This window comes from Spinacia oleracea, chromosome 2 (assembly GCF_020520425.1).
Source record: "Spinacia oleracea cultivar Varoflay chromosome 2, BTI_SOV_V1, whole genome shotgun sequence".
NCBI classification, from domain to species: Eukaryota; Viridiplantae; Streptophyta; class Magnoliopsida; order Caryophyllales; family Amaranthaceae; genus Spinacia; species Spinacia oleracea.
This window is the reverse complement of record NC_079488.1, coordinates 92403435-92422016: the sequence shown is the minus strand read 5'-3', so window position 1 is coordinate 92422016 and position 18582 is coordinate 92403435. Positions and strand designations below refer to the sequence as shown.

At 37.7% G+C, this 18582-nt stretch overlaps 2 protein-coding genes across 3 annotated transcripts; both read left to right on the top strand.

Annotated features, from left to right (window-relative positions):
• The first annotated feature begins 1601 nt into the window (after positions 1-1601).
• On the top strand, positions 1602-5818 carry LOC110790103 (RNA polymerase sigma factor sigB). Its single transcript, XM_021994859.2, has 7 exons — positions 1602-1863; positions 2251-2441; positions 3197-3778; positions 4196-4426; positions 4537-4677; positions 4822-5022; positions 5110-5818. The coding sequence occupies exons 1-7, from the start codon at positions 1764-1766 to the stop codon at positions 5389-5391; spliced, it is 1728 nt and encodes a 575-aa protein (XP_021850551.1). The 5' UTR covers positions 1602-1763; the 3' UTR covers positions 5392-5818.
• Positions 5819-6509: 691 nt separating this feature from the next.
• LOC110790102 (probable chromo domain-containing protein LHP1) lies at positions 6510-17563 on the top strand. Of its 2 annotated transcripts, XM_021994858.2 has the most exons (7): positions 6510-7025; positions 7132-7157; positions 8168-8254; positions 8371-8465; positions 8577-9096; positions 17022-17082; positions 17188-17563. In XM_021994858.2, exons 1-7 carry the CDS (start codon positions 6594-6596, stop codon positions 17230-17232), a joined length of 1266 nt encoding a protein of 421 aa, XP_021850550.1. In that variant the 5' UTR covers positions 6510-6593; the 3' UTR covers positions 17233-17563. The 2 variants fall into 2 exon arrangements, with proteins under 2 accessions (XP_021850550.1, XP_021850549.1); XM_021994857.2 differs by having other exon boundaries at positions 6511-7025; positions 8371-9096.
• Positions 17564-18582: the final 1019 nt, after the last annotated feature.

Here is an 18582-nt window from a genome sequence, read left to right as displayed (position 1 = left end):
ATAATCTGAAAATCTAACTTAATCATAAAAGCTTATAATTTATATTCAAGAAACATGAATTAAATTATTAAAACTCCATTAAAACCCTAACTTAACGTAATTAACAAATCTGAAAATAATTAAATTAGTTTCAACAACATATAATCTGAAATTTCATAACTTAATCATAAAAATCATAAATTTAATTCAAGAAACATAAATTAATTTAATAAACAAAATTAAAATAATTAGCTACTTAGGGTTTAAGAAATAACCAAAAAGAGAAGAGAGAGAGAGCTGGCCGGCGGCAGGGGCGGCGGCAGCGAGGGAGTTGAGCGGCGGAGGGAGCTGGGCGGTCGCGGAGCTAGGCGACGCAGCAGGTGGCTGCAGGTGGTCGCGGTGGTGGTTGCACGTGGCTGAGCAAGAAACAGAGAAGCAACAAGTGGAGAGATGAAGGAGGGCGGTGGCTGGTCCTTTCGGCGGCGGCGATACAGAGGGTACGGCGAAGGGCGACCGGTGGTCTGGTGATTGGTTGCCGGCAGTCGAGAGCTTGGTGGTTGCTGGGATTGCTGTCGGTGGTGGTGAGAGAAGCACGTAGAGGAGGAGGGAACTCCACGCGAATTGAAAGAGGAAGAGAGTAAGGGAGGGCGCCGACTGGTTGACGGCAGCGGTGCAGCCAGGGGCGTGGTTGGTCGACGATGGTGGCTGAAGCAAAGGGTGTAAGAGTTCACGTGAATTCTTGAAGAGGGTTTGAGGGTTTTTCTGCTTTTCTTTTCACGTGAAGGAGAGGAGAGGATTGAGAGTTTTACATGAATTTGGAATATGGGTAAGGGATGTGGGTTTACTTATTTTGGGCTTTGCTAACTTGGGCTAGGATTAGAATTAAGTTTGGTATTTGAATTCAACACCGCTTAAGATTGGTTTCTAAATTCAATCGATTTTCGTAATTTAAATTCTTTTTAACTTAAAATTCTAAAATTATTCTTTATTGCACAAACCGTTAAAATATTTAGAATATACTTAAATAAAATTAAATATACATTAAATATATAATAAAGTTCTAAAATCGTTAAATATTTAGAACGTACTTAAAATAAAATAAATATACGTTAATTATATATTTATTACTTAAAATTCATAAATTCTATTTAAATATAAATAATGTACGTTAAAATATATTAATAAAATTTATAAATTTACGGGGGATTACAGCGATGCACGGATTAATTTTCATTTAGATACGAAGTATTATGTACGTAAATAGTAGAGTAATAAGTCGATCATATATTAATATTTAATATACAAAAGAACTTCATGAGTTTCTATCAAATCTTATCCCACCTTTTGATAACTTTTGTAAATCGTTATTTTTTATCGATTAATGCACATATTAAGCTTATTTTAAAGGAAAATTTGATTTTAAAAATACAACTTTTAAACGATGTGCTTAAAAATAACCGATTGTGTTTCTCTTGTCGTTCCTGGTATCAGATTGTGTTTTTCTAACAAAAACTGTAGCCTAAAAATAAGGCTCACTTGATTCAACATTTTTTTTTTTACCATCGCGGGCCTATGGCGGGAGGTTATTTTACAACAAAAAAAAGGGCATAAGAAAGTGAATATCAAAGGGGTGAGTTTTTGTCATTTGTGGTATTCGCTCCTAGCATTCCCTCTCCGATTTTCCTTATCCAGTCTCTTTCTCTCTCCTCCCCACTCAACTTCTGAGCATTTATCTATGCAATCCACCGCCATTAGAACTGATACATAGAGAAGGAAGGAAGAAGATGACATGTTTATTGCCGCAGTTCAAATGTCAACCTGACACTTTCTCCATTTCTTCCGTTCTTCATCCTCCTTCTGCATCTTCTTCTGCTACTTCCCTCTGTATGTAATTCTAAATTCCTCTTTTTTCTTCTCTCTTTAATTTTCCTAATTGGGTTTATCTTAATTACCCATATCAGTAATTATGCTTAAATTTTGGAGCTTTTATAATTAAATCAATCTTTATTATTAGTAGAATGAGTTCATGTGAAATTGTAGGCTGATTAATGTATAAATTTGATTAATTTGATTATTGCCCATTTCAAGCATTTATCTATTGTTAATTCTAGGATTTTAATAGTTTCAATTTAGCTTAATTTCGGCTGTTTTCATCCTTTTTTGAGGTTAATGTGGTGTATGATTGTGTCCCACTAATTTTAATATTCTGTTATTGAGGAAAAGGAGAGAAACAATTGTGTTTTTGAATGCGTTTTTATGTGAATTTGGCAGTGAGAAATAGAGATTTGGTCTGTTTTCGCCCACAATGTGCGGTGTCTACTCCACCACCACCCACAGCAGCAGCAGAAACTTCCATATTTGATGTAGAGAAGCTGCGTTTGCCTTATGTTGAATCTAATTCCAATTCACTTTCTGCATTCGCACAATCGACTTTTTTGAGCACTTTGGGTTCTCCAGCTGAGGTCAGAACTCGTTATCTTTGAGACTAATTGTGTGTTTGAATGATAGAAGGCGAGGGGAGGGAGAGTCATTGATCTATATCCGCGTGTTTGGGTGTTGGTTGGCTAAGGGGAGGGAAGGGAAGGGGATGTCAGATTCATATGCATTCAATGTGAAGTAAATTTAATTCTTTCAAAGACAGAAATGATTTGGAAGGAAATTGCACACCTATTCCTCTCGTCCCCTCTCCTCCCTTTGTAGACTGATTGATATCCAAATATAATGTGATTTATGTTGTGGCATTATCTAGTTATTCCTAACTGAATTCAGTCTAAGATTTTGTAGTTTTTGGCTTTATTGGAACACTTTGTGTCATTATGTTTCCAGTCTTTTCATCTTTTGGTTGCATTCACTTATCTCGTTGGGTTATTCGGATAGCTGGTGTGTTTTTTTTTTTTTAATAAAGAAAAGGGAATTGGAAACAAATGATGAATGCTGAGAGTCATAATGTCATACACGCATTGACGAAGTTTAGACATGTTCACTGATGTTGAAGCAGTGTCACTCAGCAATATTTTATCCGCGTGTCTGAGAATCAGTCATGAAGACTTTGGATTAGGATAAGAGTCTGAGTAAAAGTAGGGTGCAACTATGCAAGATATGAATAATGATGATTTGTGCGTAGGAAAATGTTTTTGCATCCGACAGCTGGGTTGTTTAAAAGCGACTTTTAGAAGACGCTTTTAATCAGTGTACCATTTTACTTGTTTATCCTCAGGTCAAGTTTGATACTGCGTTGACAGCAAAGTTACTGATCGAAAATGAAGAAGCTGTTATTGCTGCTGCTGCTGCCGAAGCAGTTGCCTTGGCAAGGGCAGCAGCCAAGCTTGCAAAGGATGCCGCACTTATGGCCTTTAATAGTCAGCCAACAAAGCCAGTGTCTAAACTTGAAGGTCAATCACTTCATTTTAGTGGTGCTCAACTTTTAGAAAATGAACAAGTAGGGAGTATGAGAAACTTTGAGGGGTCTGAGAATTCTCTTAGAGAAGGTGACACGGTTTCTGAACCTGCTGACATGGAGCCTACAATCGAGGAGCTTCAACTCCTGGAAGTAGAACTTGATGAGAGTATAACTGTTAGGTCGACACGCCAAGGAGAGAGAAAGGCCAGGAGAGCAAGGGCTGCAGAGAAGGTTGCATCTAATGTTGTTTCTGTTAAGGTAGGGTCTAATAGCCGCAAAAAGCGCACATCCGTGCAAGAAGTGGACTATTCTGATCCATTGCGTTACTTAAGAGGAGCCACCAACTCCTCTAGGCTTCTTACTTCTTCTGAAGAGACAGAATTGTCAGCCGGAATCCAGGTATGTCTAAGCTTTTTATTCTGAATGTGATGTGGTCTGCATTTTCTGTTAGAGAGAAAATGGAGAGGGAGTTGTCAGTGCAATTAAGATGAACTTAAAAACTACTTCACCTACACCCCAGCTTGTTTTTTTGGCCCCTTCGCAGCTTTGGCCCTTAGGCGTCCTGTCAAAAGATATTCAGAGCCAGCCCTATGTCTAAACTCTAAAGTCCGTATCAGTCAAGGACATTGTGACTTGTGTATGCAGTATACAACTCAAATTTCTCGTTCTCTGTTAATGACCTAAATCAATGTTTAAATCTGTGTTGAGTACTTGTGTATTCAAAGCCAACATCAAATGGTTGTAAGAGCACAAGACATCTCTCAGTTCTCGTGTTTGGCTTTATAAACTGAAATCAGTAGTTAACAACTATTGCAGGACTTGCTCAAACTAGAAAAACTGCATGACGAACTGAAAGTAAGATTTGGGGAAGAGCCGTCCTTTGTGCAGTGGGCTGCCGCAGCAGGTATTGATCAGAGAACTCTAAGGAGGCGTCTAAACCATGGTACTTTCTGCAAAGATAAAATGATCAAAAGCAACGTAAGGCTTGTGATATCGATTGCCAAAAATTATCAGGGATCTGGAATGAATCTTCAAGATCTTGTTCAGGTTTTTGCCTTCTTGTCACCTATTATGAACCAAATTTGCGCAAGATTATTCCTGGATTTCCCACCTTGCTATTGCATATAACCTGTCATTGTAAATTTATGAACTTGTAGGAAGGATGTAGAGGTCTTGTTAGAGGAGCAGAAAAGTTTGATGCCTCCAAAGGTTTTAAGTTCTCAACTTATGCTCACTGGTGGATAAAACAGGCAGTTCGAAAATCCCTTTCCGACCAGTCAAGGACAATCCGCCTTCCAGTAAGTCTTCTTTCTCCTTCCATCCCTCATTAAAAGATGATTCTTGGTTGTATCAGGAGTGGCGGGAGTATTAACTAACGTGACTTCCATCTTACACGTTCAAGAAATAAGTTTTTCCAACCAATGCTTTGATTGTTAATGCAGTTTCACATGGTTGAGGCAACTTATAGAGTAAAAGAGGCTAGAAAACAGCTGTTAAGTGAAAATGGAAAACAACCCAATAATGAGGAAGTTGCAGAGGCTACAGGACTGTCAATGAAAAGGCTAACTGCTGTACTAATGACTCCTAAGGCTCCAAGGTCTTTAGACCAGAAGATCGGATTCAATATGAATCTTAAACCTTCGGTATGCATCTTTACTCCATCTAATCATACGATTCTATTCTTTTATATATTCCTTGTTCTCATGGCTCATTGTGGTTTCCCCCTTCAGGAAGTAATAGCTGACCCTGAAGCAGAAACTGCTGAAGATTTGTTAACTAAACAGTTCATGAGGCAAGATCTCGAGAAGGTTCTAGATACATTGAGTTCAAGAGAAAAGCAGGTGATAAGATGGAGGTTTGGATTGGAAGATGGAAGAATGAAAACACTACAAGAGATTGGTGAGTTGATGGGTGTCAGTAGGGAAAGGATTAGGCAAATTGAATCGTCTGCGTTTAGGAAGCTGCAGAATAAGAAGAAAACCATTAATTTGCAACAATACATGTTCTTATAAGATCCAACCAACTCAAGTTTACCATTCATCACCCAGTCTAAGCTATGTTTTTATCTGCGAGTCGTTCGTGCTTTTTAATATAGAGAAGTGAGAACCCTTATTTTCTTTTTCCCTGTTTCTATTTTTGGGAGGAAAATAAAGGTGCTTGGAGGTGATTATGTATGTCAGTATGTGGACATTTTGGGGCAGTACAAAGTTCATATTTTGGTACAAAGGTCATTTTTCTGCCCCAAATGTGCAAGTGTAGCATATTTGATTCTTAAATTAGGGAGACAACAAGAAAGAGAATGATACTTGTAGCAAGGACTTTACCCAAAATAGTCATTTATTGAAGTTTATCAAATGTGTACAGCAACTTATGGAACTTCACATTACTCCGTATTAAACTTGACAACTTATTTATGGAACTTCACATTATTAAACTTGACACTTTATTTTTGATCCCTTAGTATTATTGAATATAGTTTCATAGGATTAGCCAAAATCCGAAAAGTTTGAAAACCCCATTGCTGAATTTTGGTAACAAATCAAAATAACGGGAAATGATAAATCCAAGGAAGAATTTCACTTCTTCCAAGGAAATCAACTTAAAAAAAATGTGGATTTCCTTGGAAGAAGTATAATTTTCCTTGGATTTATCACTTCCCCAAAATAACCATGTAATTAACTATAATAACTTAATAATTGACGTGTAATTAACGAAAATTATCAAATCAATGACGTGTTTATGAGAAGAGGAGATTCTCATACCAAATGTAAAGCACCACTTCATTACTCACCAATATTCTTAAAATACCCTCTATTTTACCACAAAACCGTATGATATCAAGAACATCATAATCCATTACGATTAGGAATTGCACAAGTTTGTGTGAAAATCACTTTCATCTAGGTTTTTGTTGTTACAATAGTTGACTTGAAAGTCATAACGAAAACCTCATTGTAAAATCGGTACAATTATTGAATCAACATTGTAAAACCGGTACAATTATTGAATCAACATTGTAAAACCTCATTTATGTAAAAACCGGTACAACCGGTGAATCTACTATCTAATTAAAGTATATTTTTATTCCAAGTCAGATTTGAATCCCAATAGATAGGAGGCCAATCTCCAAATGCAATTGTTCTGACCTTAAAAAAATCAAACACCAAAGGAGGGAAAAGAAAAAGAGGAGAGAGAAAAAATAAATCAAACAACAATGAAGAAGACGAAAAACAGTGGAGGAAGTGGGACAACTCAGTCCGAGTCAAACTCACTAACTCATTCTCATTCACTCTCCGAGTCACACCCTTCTCTAAACGACGGGTTTAAGGAATTAATACCTTCACCCGCCCTCGATACGCAGCGTGTTAAGTCGGAGGAGGAGGAAGGGGAGGGGGAGAGAGAAATTGGCTATGATGACGAGGAGAAAGAAGAAGACGGCGATGACGATGACGATGACGATGGAGAGGAAGACGATGAAGATGATGACGATGAAGACGATGAAGAAGCAGAAGCAGGGGAAGAAGCAGAGGAAAGAGATGGAAATGGTGCTGATGTTTTGATTGAAGGTAAGACGAGTGCGGAGCGAAAGAAGCTTGCTGAGGGATTTTATGAGGTTGAATCAATTCGTAGGAAGAGGATTTGCAAGGTGATTTTTTGATTACTTTTCTCAATTTTGATTTGAATTGTTCTAAAAATTTAGGGCTTTTTGTTGATTTTGTTTATCTAATTTGGTTTATACTGATTGTGATTAGGGGGAGCCTCAATATTTTATTAAATGGTGCGTACTTTTTCCTCATTTTCCCCAATTATACTTCAATGTTTCTTCATTTTTGGTATAAGAATGCTTTACTCTTCCTTTGTTTTATTTATTTATTATGGTGATTGAGAGATGAGTTTATACTATGTGGATTTGCTGGATTTGCTTATAAGTAATATTTGGCTTGGGTTGGATAAAATACTAGGTTTTTTGCTAATATAAGATGGACTTCGGGTTACTGGATTGTTGATGGTTGTAAATAAATTTCGAAGTACTTTGTATTTTGGAAGGCGTCGAGATGATCTTTAAGTTGTGCTTGCTCATAGTGTAAATGATAGATTTAGGACAGGGGCATTTGAAGGTCTATAAGTTGAGGCTGAAGTATCATCTTAACCTTCTTAATTTTGTTTTAAATGAGCTTTTATCATTCTACATTGGATCATTTTATAGCTTTCATCTTTCTCATAACGGTAGGGCTAGATATGAATCAGAGAACCAAGACTGGTGCATATCCTCTATCTCTGTCGAGTCTATTTATTTTGGGGATTTGGATTAAAGAAGGGTAATTGACTAATTGCCATAAGGCATCTAGATGAAAATTTATGTTGAATCGATATTGATAAATGGCCGAAGATAAATGTGACTTGTTAATTTGAACAGGAATACATATTGTTTCTTGTAAATTGCACATAAAAGTGTGGGCATAAGGTTTAAGTTAGTAAAATTATCATGAGGTTGAGGGTCCAAATCCTGCCCTAAGTCAAAATCCTAACTCTGTTTCTTCAAGCACGTCAACTGCTATTCATAATTTTAGGCAGAAATAGAATCTTCCAAGAAAGTTCTCTTGTTGTCAGGAATCCGTTTCCAAGATCGGCAGACCTCAGGATGCAGTTTACTGTGTAGATCGGTGAACCTAGTTGATTTAGGTGCGAGTTGCTGAATATAGGTCTAAACTGATATTATAATTGCAGTTGATTTGGTTCAATTGAAAATAGCTGAATTTTCTTCTGGTGAAATTGTGCCTGATTTAGGCGTGGTTGGCCAGAGAGTGCGAACACTTGGGAACCCGTTGATCATCTTCAGACATGTCCTGATGTTGTTGAAGCCTATGAAGAGAGGTTTTTTGTTGCTCTTAGCTATGTTACAAGATTATGTTTGGCGCCATTTCTAGTGTTGGATTTATTTGCTATTTTGGTGACTATTGGTTCGTGCTACATTTTTCTATTGGCCGTAGGTTGCGTTCTGGGCATAAGAAGAATTCTCGAAAGCGCAAACGGAAATTTACCCAACCAAAGAAGAAAATGCAATATTCTTATGGTGCTTCCAAGAGTAAGTTAACACCCGTTAAGATATCACTTAGCAATGAACATCAAAACCCTGCTGCTCTAGATAACTCAGGTCAGGCCCATTCTCAACCTGGCATGGTTGACGTTGTTGTAGAGCATTGTGAGGAAATAAAAAGACCCAGGGTAGCTAAAAGTGTTGGTTACAAGGGCACTGAGACTGTATCTCCTCATGTTGCTAGCAATGGAAAAGAAAACAGTACCCAATTATTTGGTCAAAATTCAAGTGGAAAGAATATGGATGAACATTTTTTGCAGTCGATGGCTGTAGAAGGAGATGGTTTAGAACATCACCAATCCAACGTAAACAGTGTAGAAATAGGCCAAGGCAATCAGCGCCGAGGTGCTAAGCGAAGGAAATCTGGTTCTGTACGAAGGTTCACACAGGATATGACATCACTCAATTTTGATTACCTTGCAAATACAGCACCAGGGAATATTAGCTCTTGTGATAGAGTTGGGGAGCCAACGTTAGGGAATTCTGATGCCTACCGCAAGAAAACTTTTGAAAGCTCTAGGAACTCCGCTGTTATCACGAGGCTCGTCAAGCCAATAAGCTATTCAGCATCTGTGACAAACAATGTCCAGGATGTTTTGGTAACCTTTGCGGCAATGGGGTATGCTAAGCCTTCTTTCTATTTTTAAGTATAATTGTGCGACGTATTATTTTTCTTGGAATTTATCATGTTTGAAGATCTTCATGCTAGTGTCTTATAGTCAGATATTGGGCAGAATTTACCCTGTATACTGCCTTCCTTTCTATAGTTTCCATCTAATCAATGAAGAGATTTCTCAAAAAAAATAAAATCCAAATCATTTCCCTCATGATTAATTGCAATATGTTTAAACCCTATCTCTGTTCCTAGTGTACAGAGTGTGTGCAGTGTCATCGCAGTATTATTGCAAGGTTTTTATTAACTACTGTTAGGAAATGGGGGTAAGGATAAAGAGGGAGCGCAGGAGGGAAGGTTAAAGGAAGGGAAGATTGTTGGGAGTTGAGTACTTGAGTAATGTAGAGATGATAATGCGACACACTCCTTTAGATAGAAGGGAAGAGGGTCCTTTTCCTCTTTGTTTATTATCCTAATAACTTTAGAGTTTCTGGGTAGACTCAGTAGAGAAGTTAGTAGATAAGAACAATGCTGAAGCAAACATTCATACCGGGAAGGTGATCTGATCTTGGACATTAAGTATAAGATTTTAATTTCTAAAAAATATCTTTGATTTCAATCTGTTTGATCCTTTTGAAATTTGTGTTAACTCACTTTATGTCTGACAACTATTTGACTAAGTTCAGTAAGGATTCAAAACTAAGATTTGTGTTTATATTTTGTAGCCTTTTTAGATAAACTACATGTCTGTTGTGGTGTGGGTGAATTTTCATAGCGGAGACCTTGATTGTGTCAGTTTGACAAGCAGGTTTGCTGAGGTACCCCCACTTTCTAGGTCATATTCCTTTTGATTTCATGCTTTGAAGCTCATTATACATCGAATGTAAATTCAGAAGACTTTCCAAGATTACCTTTTCCGTTTCTCTCTACGGGGTATGAATTTGGTAAACATTGGGAATTTTGATAATGATAGTTTATCTTTGTGATGATTTTGGTGGAAAACAAGGGAGCAGAAATTTGGGAAGACTAAGGACTGCCTAAAAAGGTGATAAAAATCTAGTTTGCTATGTTTGAGTTGTTCTGTTTATTGAGGGATACCAAAACTCCAAAAAGATTTCTTATATAATCTCATATTTGGTTCACGATCAGTGTTACCAAGTGCAGAGTACGCTTCAGCACGCATTACGCAATTCGCTACCTAACTATGTTAAATTAGTCAAAAGTGTTCCACAATACTAATATGCAGTACATAATACTGGTGTACTCGGTACGTAGTACGAGGGGTAAATGACCGTATTAGGTAACGCTGTTCACGATAATGAGATTAGCAAGCAGCTAATTGGGTTCTATCTTTTAAATCGGGGAAAGATCCCTTCTAGGATATACTGTGGTAATTGCTCATACTTTGAAGAAGAAAAGCTGCTTGCAACTAAAACGCATCAGGTTCTGTAAGAATGTTGGGGAGGAAAAAGGGTTCTGAAGAGAGAGGCCAACTTTTTTTCCATTTTACACTTTTGAAGAAGTAATACTTTTATGGTTAAGTATGAAATCGATTAAGCAAACTTTTTTTAAGACTGCATCCCTGTCAAACTTGTTAAAAAGCTGTAACTAGAAATATAAGTGTTAAAGGCTTCGAGTGGGTATCAAATATAAATCTTATTAATGTATGTATATTTGTATGTCATGGTATTCACATTTACTCCCTCCGTCTCTTTTTGTTCTTCCTGTTTAGAATATTTGGGGAGTTTTAAGAAAAGTGCAAGTGGATAATTGATTTTAGTTATTTTATTAATTAAAACATTAGATTCTTGTAATATTGGGTGAGTTTTAAGAAAAGTGCAAGTACACGAGTGAAAGTAAAGGAAAAATCAATAAATGGGGGACAAAAGAATTAAATGGTTTTATTATAAGGGGAATGACACAACTCTTAACAGAATTCTTAGGACAAAGGTGGAATAAAAAAAAATTGTGAAGGTGAAATGGACCAAAAACATGAATGTAAATGGAAAGATTCAAATCAAGAACTTTTAGAAATTTCCCTAAACGGAAAACAAGAACATAAAGAGACGAAGGGAGTAGTATTTTTAAACTGCCAATTAGCATAGAGATCCTAAATAAATTAAGTAAAACATTGTAAGGTCCTTTCGTGTTGTCAGATCATATACCTCTCCCCTGACCTCTTAAAACATTATTTTTTGTCAATTGTCGACAAAGTATTGTGCATTGGGCTTTGTTAAATAGCAGATGTCTAAAGGCCATGGAGTGTAGAGAAGGTGGGCAGCCCATCTCCTTGGTCCAAACAACAGTGCAGCATAGCCCAATCACATGAAGTGACAGCTGCACATGATCCCAGATATTCTCATTCCTAGGTTACCGTTACTTTGTCTTTTCCTAGGTTGATATGCTAATCATTAGCTGTCATTATTGTAATAGAAAGCTGGCGGCTCAACCCTAGAGGGAGCCTTAGTATTTAAGCTTGTATTACAGCTCTTGGAGCACACACAATCAATGAGAGAAAAATCTGGGTTGAACAATTGCAATACTCTTGATATTTGCTCAATGAACTAACTGATAAAATACAGTTTAGTCATCATGGTATCAGAGCTTTGGTTCGCCAAAACTCAATCTGTCAACCCATCTTGGTAAGGAAAACACAAAGATTTTGCATTTCAGCAAAGTTGTTACAATAAAAATCCCATCTTTATATAGGAAAACCTAAAAATATAGTCTTTTGCTTCAGCAATGACCACCATAGATCCAACAAGCCACTTGTACCTTCACCCATCTGATGGAAGCCACTTTGCAACCATAGAGAAGCTCCAAGGATCTTCAAACTACAGATCTTGGAAGCGTTCCATGGAAATTGCATTAGCTTCAAAAAGAAAGCTTGGCTTTGTCACAGGGGCATATAAGAAGGACACTGATGATGCTGTGAAGGCTGAACATTGGGAAACTTGTAATAGCATGGTTATATCATGGATCATTGGGACTGTTTCTGAGTCAATAAAGAAATCAGTTATGTTCCTGAATAGCTCTGCTCAAATATGGAAACAGCTAGATCAAAGGCTGTCCTTGACTAATGGGTCAAGGAAATACAAGCTCAATAGAGACTTGTATGAAACCAAACAAATGGGAAAGCCCATTAGTGATTACTACACAACCATGACAGGGTTATGGGAAGAACTGGAATCACTGAATGATTTCCCCCCTATCACTAATGTAACAACAGAAATCAATGCTTTTATACAAGCTTTGACAAAACAGCAAGAAGAGCAGAAGTTGTTTCAGTTTTTGAATGGTATAGATGATCACTATGGACCTCAGAGAAGCCAACTCCTCATGATGACACCCCTCCCTTCTGTAGAAACAGCTTGTAGTTGTCTGCAACAAGAGGAATCACAGAGAGAGCTATTCATAAATGTCAAGGAGGAAGCTGAAGGTCTGGCAATGTTCAGTAAAGGAGATGACACTTCATGTTCAGCATGTGGAAAGCCAGGTCATAGCAGAGAAGTGTGTTGGTCAGTGGTTGGCTATCCAAGCTGGCATGCCAAGAACAAACCACAAACCAAGAGCACATACAAAGGAAAAGGAAGAATGCAGGGTGGTCAATCTAAATGGAACAAGGGAAAACAATCTGGTGGTAACCAGAAAATTGCAGCCAATGCTCAAGAAAGTGGCTCAAGCACAGGATCTGCACCTTTTCTCACCCAACAACAGCTGGAACAACTGTTTAGAAGATTACCCCCTCCATCAAAGGGAGGATCAGATACAGATGATGAAATGGATATGAATTATTCAGGTATGGTGTCATGTTATTTTGCTGATTCTGTAAGTAGTGACTGGATAATTGACTCAGGGGCATCTAATCATATGACTGGTGATTATAATGCATTGATCTGTCCTGTTAAGAGTCAAAATAATCCACACATTAACCTACCAACTGGAGAAACATCTAGCATTTCTCATATAGGAAATGTAAAACTGAAAAGTGATCTAGAACTGAAGAAAGTATTGTTTGTTCCTGCATTCAAACATAACCTTCTATCTGTAAACAAGTTGGCTGAAGATTCAGACTGTAAAGTCAATTTTTACTCTGGATATTGTGTGATTGAGGAATGCAAAAGTAAGGCTGTGAAGGGAATAGGAAGGGCTGTAAATGGTTTGTACTATTTGGTGAATGAACCACTGGAAAACACCATTAAAAAACTCAAAGAGGGAACCTACAACTGCCCTAATCAGAAAACAAAGAACAACACTTCCATGAATGTGACCAGCTTGTCTCATATCCCCACTGTACTGAGAGATGTCCCAACTATCAGTGCACCAACTCTGTGGCATCACAGACTTGGTCATGCACCTATGAAGAAGATGAAAATGATTGAAGAGTTGCCTAGTATGAAAGATGCTGGAGAAATCTGCCTGAGTTGTCCTCTAGCAAAGTTTACCAAACTTCCCTATACTCTAAGTGATTCTAGAGCCACTAATCCCTTTGATCTAGTTCACATAGATACTTGGGGGCCATACAAGGTAGAAAGCAGAGGAAGCTATAGGTACTTTCTTACAATAGTTGATGACCACACTAGAGTGACATGGGTGCACCTGTTAAAACAGAAATCTGATGCATATCAAGCTATTAGTGACTTTGTTCAAATGGCTGAAACTCAACATCAAAAGAAAGTGAAAGTGGTGAGGTCTGATAATGCACTTGAGTTTGATGACAAACAGTGCAGATCTTTCTTCTCAAAGCTTGGAATCATACATCAAACATCCTGTGTGGATAGACCACAACAGAATGGTAGAGCTGAAAGAAAGCACAGGAATGTGCTTGAAATGTCAAGAGCAATAAGATTTCACTCAGGATTGCCTTTGACATTCTGGGCAGACTGTGTACTTGCTGCTGTTCATATCACAAACAGACTTCCTTCAACAGTCTTGAAAGGGAAGAGTCCATATGAGGTTCTGCATCATGAAAAACCCAAATACAAGCACTTGAGAGCTTTTGGTTGCCTTGCTATGTCAAGTAATCCAAGCAATACCAAAGATAAATTTGATGCAAGGGGTGTGCCTTGTATATTCATTGGATATCCTACAACTCAGAAGGGGTACAAGCTCTACAATCTTATCAACCACAAGGTTTTTGTATCAAGGGATGTAAAGTTCTATGAGAGTGTCTTCCCATATCATCTATTTCATTCTACCTCTGTACAAGAAAAAACTCCTGAAGATCAAAACAACAACCAGTCTCTTGTATGGGGAGATGAAATCACACCTCATACATGTAATGATACTGAAGAAAGTGAAGCACAAACTACAGCAGGTGTCAGAAATGAATCTGAACCAGTGAGGAAGTCATCTAGAACTCACAGACCTCCAAGTTGGCACTCAGACTACAATGTGTCACATGTGAGTGTGACACAACCCTCTCAAATTAAGAAAGTGGTGGAGACTGGTGTTACACCTCAGTTCTTTTGCTTCATGTCCCATCTTGTGAAACCTAAACTTCCTGATCCTAAGCACTTCAAACATGCAGTTCAGAAAGAAGAATGGAGGCAAGCCATGAATGAAGAATTAGATGCACTAGAGGAAAATGAAACTTGGGAAATCACTGACTTACCACCAGGAAAGCAAGCAATTGGTTGTAAATGGTTATACAGAACCAAGTACCACTCTGATGGTGAGTTTGACAGAAACAAATCAAGACTTGTCATACTAGGAAACAGGCAAAGGTATGGCATAGACTATGAAGAGACATTTGCACCTGTTGCCAAACTCTCTACTGTAAGATCTTTGTTGGCTGTTTCTTCTATAAAAGGGTGGTATGTCCATCAGATGGATGTGAAGAATGCATTCTTACATGGCAAGTTAAATGAGACTGTGTATATGAAATTTCCTCCAGGTTATCTTGGAAAGGGGTACAGATTCAGTAGTCTGTCTGAGGGGGAGTACCCACACACCAACACAACTAAGGTGTGTAAACTTCTGAAAGCTCTATATGGGCTAAAACAAGCTCCAAGGCAGTGGTTCTCTTGATTAAGCTTAGCACTGATGGACAATGGCTTCACTCAGTCCAAAAGTGACTACTCTTTGTTCATAAAAACAGATGATGTTAACTTTCTTGGCATACTAGTATATGTAGATGATCTGATTTTGGCCAGCAACAAGCTTGAGCTCATACAACAGGCCAAAGATTTTTTATCCTCTCAGTTTCACATGAAAGACATGGGTGAATTGAGATATTTTTTGGGAATTGAGGTTGATAGAACTCAACAGGGAATATTCTTGTCTCAAAGAAAATATGCTTCTGATCTCCTAGAAGAATATGGCATGGTGAATTGCAGACCATTAAAGCTCCCAATGGATAGTCACTTGAAACTCACTCCAGAAAGTGGTACAGCTCTCCCACATCCTGAAATCTATCAGAAATTGGTAGGTAAGCTGATCTATTTGACTCTCACTAGACCAGATATCTCATACACTGTCCATGTGCTAAGTCAATTCATGCATAACCCAACATGTGCTCATCATCAAGCTGCTCTAAAGGTGCTTAGATATCTAGCCGGATCAATCACTCAAGGCATCTTATTAGCTTCTCAATCATCTGCTCAACTAACTGCCTACTGTGACAGTGACTGGGCAGGTTGTGCATCCACAAGAAGATCCACCACAGGGTACTGCATTCTTCTTGGTGCATCTCCTATCAGTTGGAAATCAAAAAAACAGTCTGTAGTTGCTAGGTCCACAGCTGAAGCTGAATACAGGGCTATGGCAATGACTGTGTGTGAAGTGCTTTGGTTGAAACAACTGCTTAAAGAACTAGGGATGAAAAACCTAGGTCCTACTGCAATCTTGTGTGACAACCAGGCTGCACTTGCCATATCAGCCAATCCTGTCCACCATGAAAAAACAAAGCATGTGGAGATTGATTGTCACTTCATCAGAGACAAATGCACTGAAGGTGTAATTTCCCCTACTTACATTCCTACTGCAGATCAACTTGCTGATGTGTTGACCAAGATCCTACCCACCAAACAACACCAATCCATCATGTACAAGTTGGGAGCAAGAACTCACTCTCAACTTGAGGGGGAGTGTTAAATAGCAGATGTCTAAAGGCCATGGAGTGTAGAGAAGGTGGGCAGCCCATCTCCTTGGTCCAAACAACAGTGCAGCATAGCCCAATCACATGAAGTGACAGCTGCACATGATCCCAGATATTCTCATTCCTAGGTTACCGTTACTTTGTCTTTTCCTAGGTTGATATGCTAATCATTAGCTGTCATTATTGTAATAGAAAGCTGGCGGCTCAACCCTAGAGGGAGCCTTAGTATTTAAGCTTGTATTACAGCTCTTGGAGCACACACAATCAATGAGAGAAAAATCTGGGTTGAACAATTGCAATACTCTTGATATTTGCTCAATGAACTAACTGATAAAATACAGTTTAGTCATCAGGCTTGGTTCATATCATCATTTCTGTATCACGAGGAAAGCTTTCTCTTGCTATTTGCAAAGTTTGATATTTTTGAAAATTTTGATTTTATTTGCATTTAATTCTCGCATATATTGGTTCTTTATTTTGATTTTATATGCTCTTTTCAAATTGAATGTTAATCTTGGTAACTATACTGATACTAGTATTACATCCCCACTGACTTTAGCTACAATAGATGCATATTTTCTTAGACGCATAATTCTTTATTGTTGGTCCTGCATTGTCTTTTCTAGTTTCTTCTTCTTTCTGAATTCTTTGTTGTGGTTTGTGGTTTACTCGTATCCTAGGGCCCGTTCGTTATCATTTTAGAAGAGTTATAAAGCTAATTGATCATACTGCTACCTGACAAGTCCACTGTTTTTGGTTCTGTGTAATGTGTTTTTCACAATCGGACATCTGGCTAAGATAACGAGATGTCTGTTTTGTTTCTGTTATTTAGGTCTGATGGAAAGGAACTTACGGTTGATAACAAGTTTCTCAAGGCTAACTACCCCCATCTGGTAATTTTCTTTCAGTTTCATGTTAATAATACATTGGTGTTCACTAAATCACCTTAAGAGGACATGTTATTGGTATCTCACATTTTCCCCTTGGTGTGATTACAGTTGATCAATTTCTATGAACAACATCTTCGATATAGTCCAAGTTGAAGTGACACCTATTTCCACATCTCTTGCCATTTTGATAGTGCATTGGAGGGGGCTTTTCTGATAGATTGGGTATGTAGATGATTTTGTGCCATATGTAGGATTTTGTGTTTTAACTTATTTTAGTAGTGCATAGTAATAGGTACAGAGATTGCATGGTGCTGATATAGCCGTTGTGATCCACATATCAGAATACTTTGTTGATGTTTAGTAGGTGGTAATATGATTAGTGATTAGAAACGCTTCGTGTTGTGAATTTGTATAGCAACACTCTGCCGGTGACCATTAGCACTGGTGCTCAGGTCATCTAATGTCAAAAGTTCATCTTTTGGAATGTTGTCCTGTCTCGTAACAAGTGACGGTCCAGACCTTATTTTGGGCAGTGAGAAGATCAAACTGGAATTAAACCAACACCTCAGTATTCTGTCTCCGGTAAGCGTTTGAGCTCTTTAGACGAGGTTTTTATGCTAGGACGAACTTGCTGATCATTATGAAATCATAAAAACATAATTAATCAATAACACAAATTGAAATAGAATAGAATATGGCAATCTGAAGAAATAAAATTCAAGTCTTGAATTGAAATCACGAACGTAATTGACAAAAGTTTAGAGAGAAAACTAGGTAATAAAAACTACGAGAGTTTTTCCAATACTAAAAAACAAAGGTAAAAAACTAAGATAAAGTTAAGATAAAACAAGGTGCCCGGCCTAAAAAGCTAACTTGAGTATTTATGAGCTTCCCCTAAATCGTACAATCAAAAACCGACTAAAGCAAAGGAATGCAGCGAAAACCGATCTGATTTGGAAAAATGATCGGTTTTCGATGCATCCTACTGGGTGGAATTTCGTTCAGAAACCATATTGCACTCGCTCCCGGCCGAGTTTTGAAACCCGGCCGGTTTTCGGTGCAAAACTACACAAATCTCTATCTTCAAAACGCCATAACTCCTTCTTATTCAACAAAATTAGGTAAATGACCACTCGTTGGAAAGCTCTTGAAGTCTAGAATCTAACTCAATTAAAATAACTTCATTTGGATTTGTAGAACCAAAACAGGGTATTTTATTAGGAAATAATAGATACCTCGGATAACGGGTAAATTCATTAGCAGACTCTCTATTTTTGTTCCATCTAATTGGTTTTTTATCTTATAAGATAAAAAAATAAGATGGTTAGAAATCCTTTATTTTTTAAACCCAATCGCTCTTTTGATTTTGGAATAAAGTATTTTATCAATATACTCTTTCTTCTACACATTCATCGCTATCCCCTTGAGTTATTACCAAAATAGTGAACAAGAGTCAATTTTCTATTTCTTTCACTATTCGCTTTGTTTCAAAACTCTTCCAAC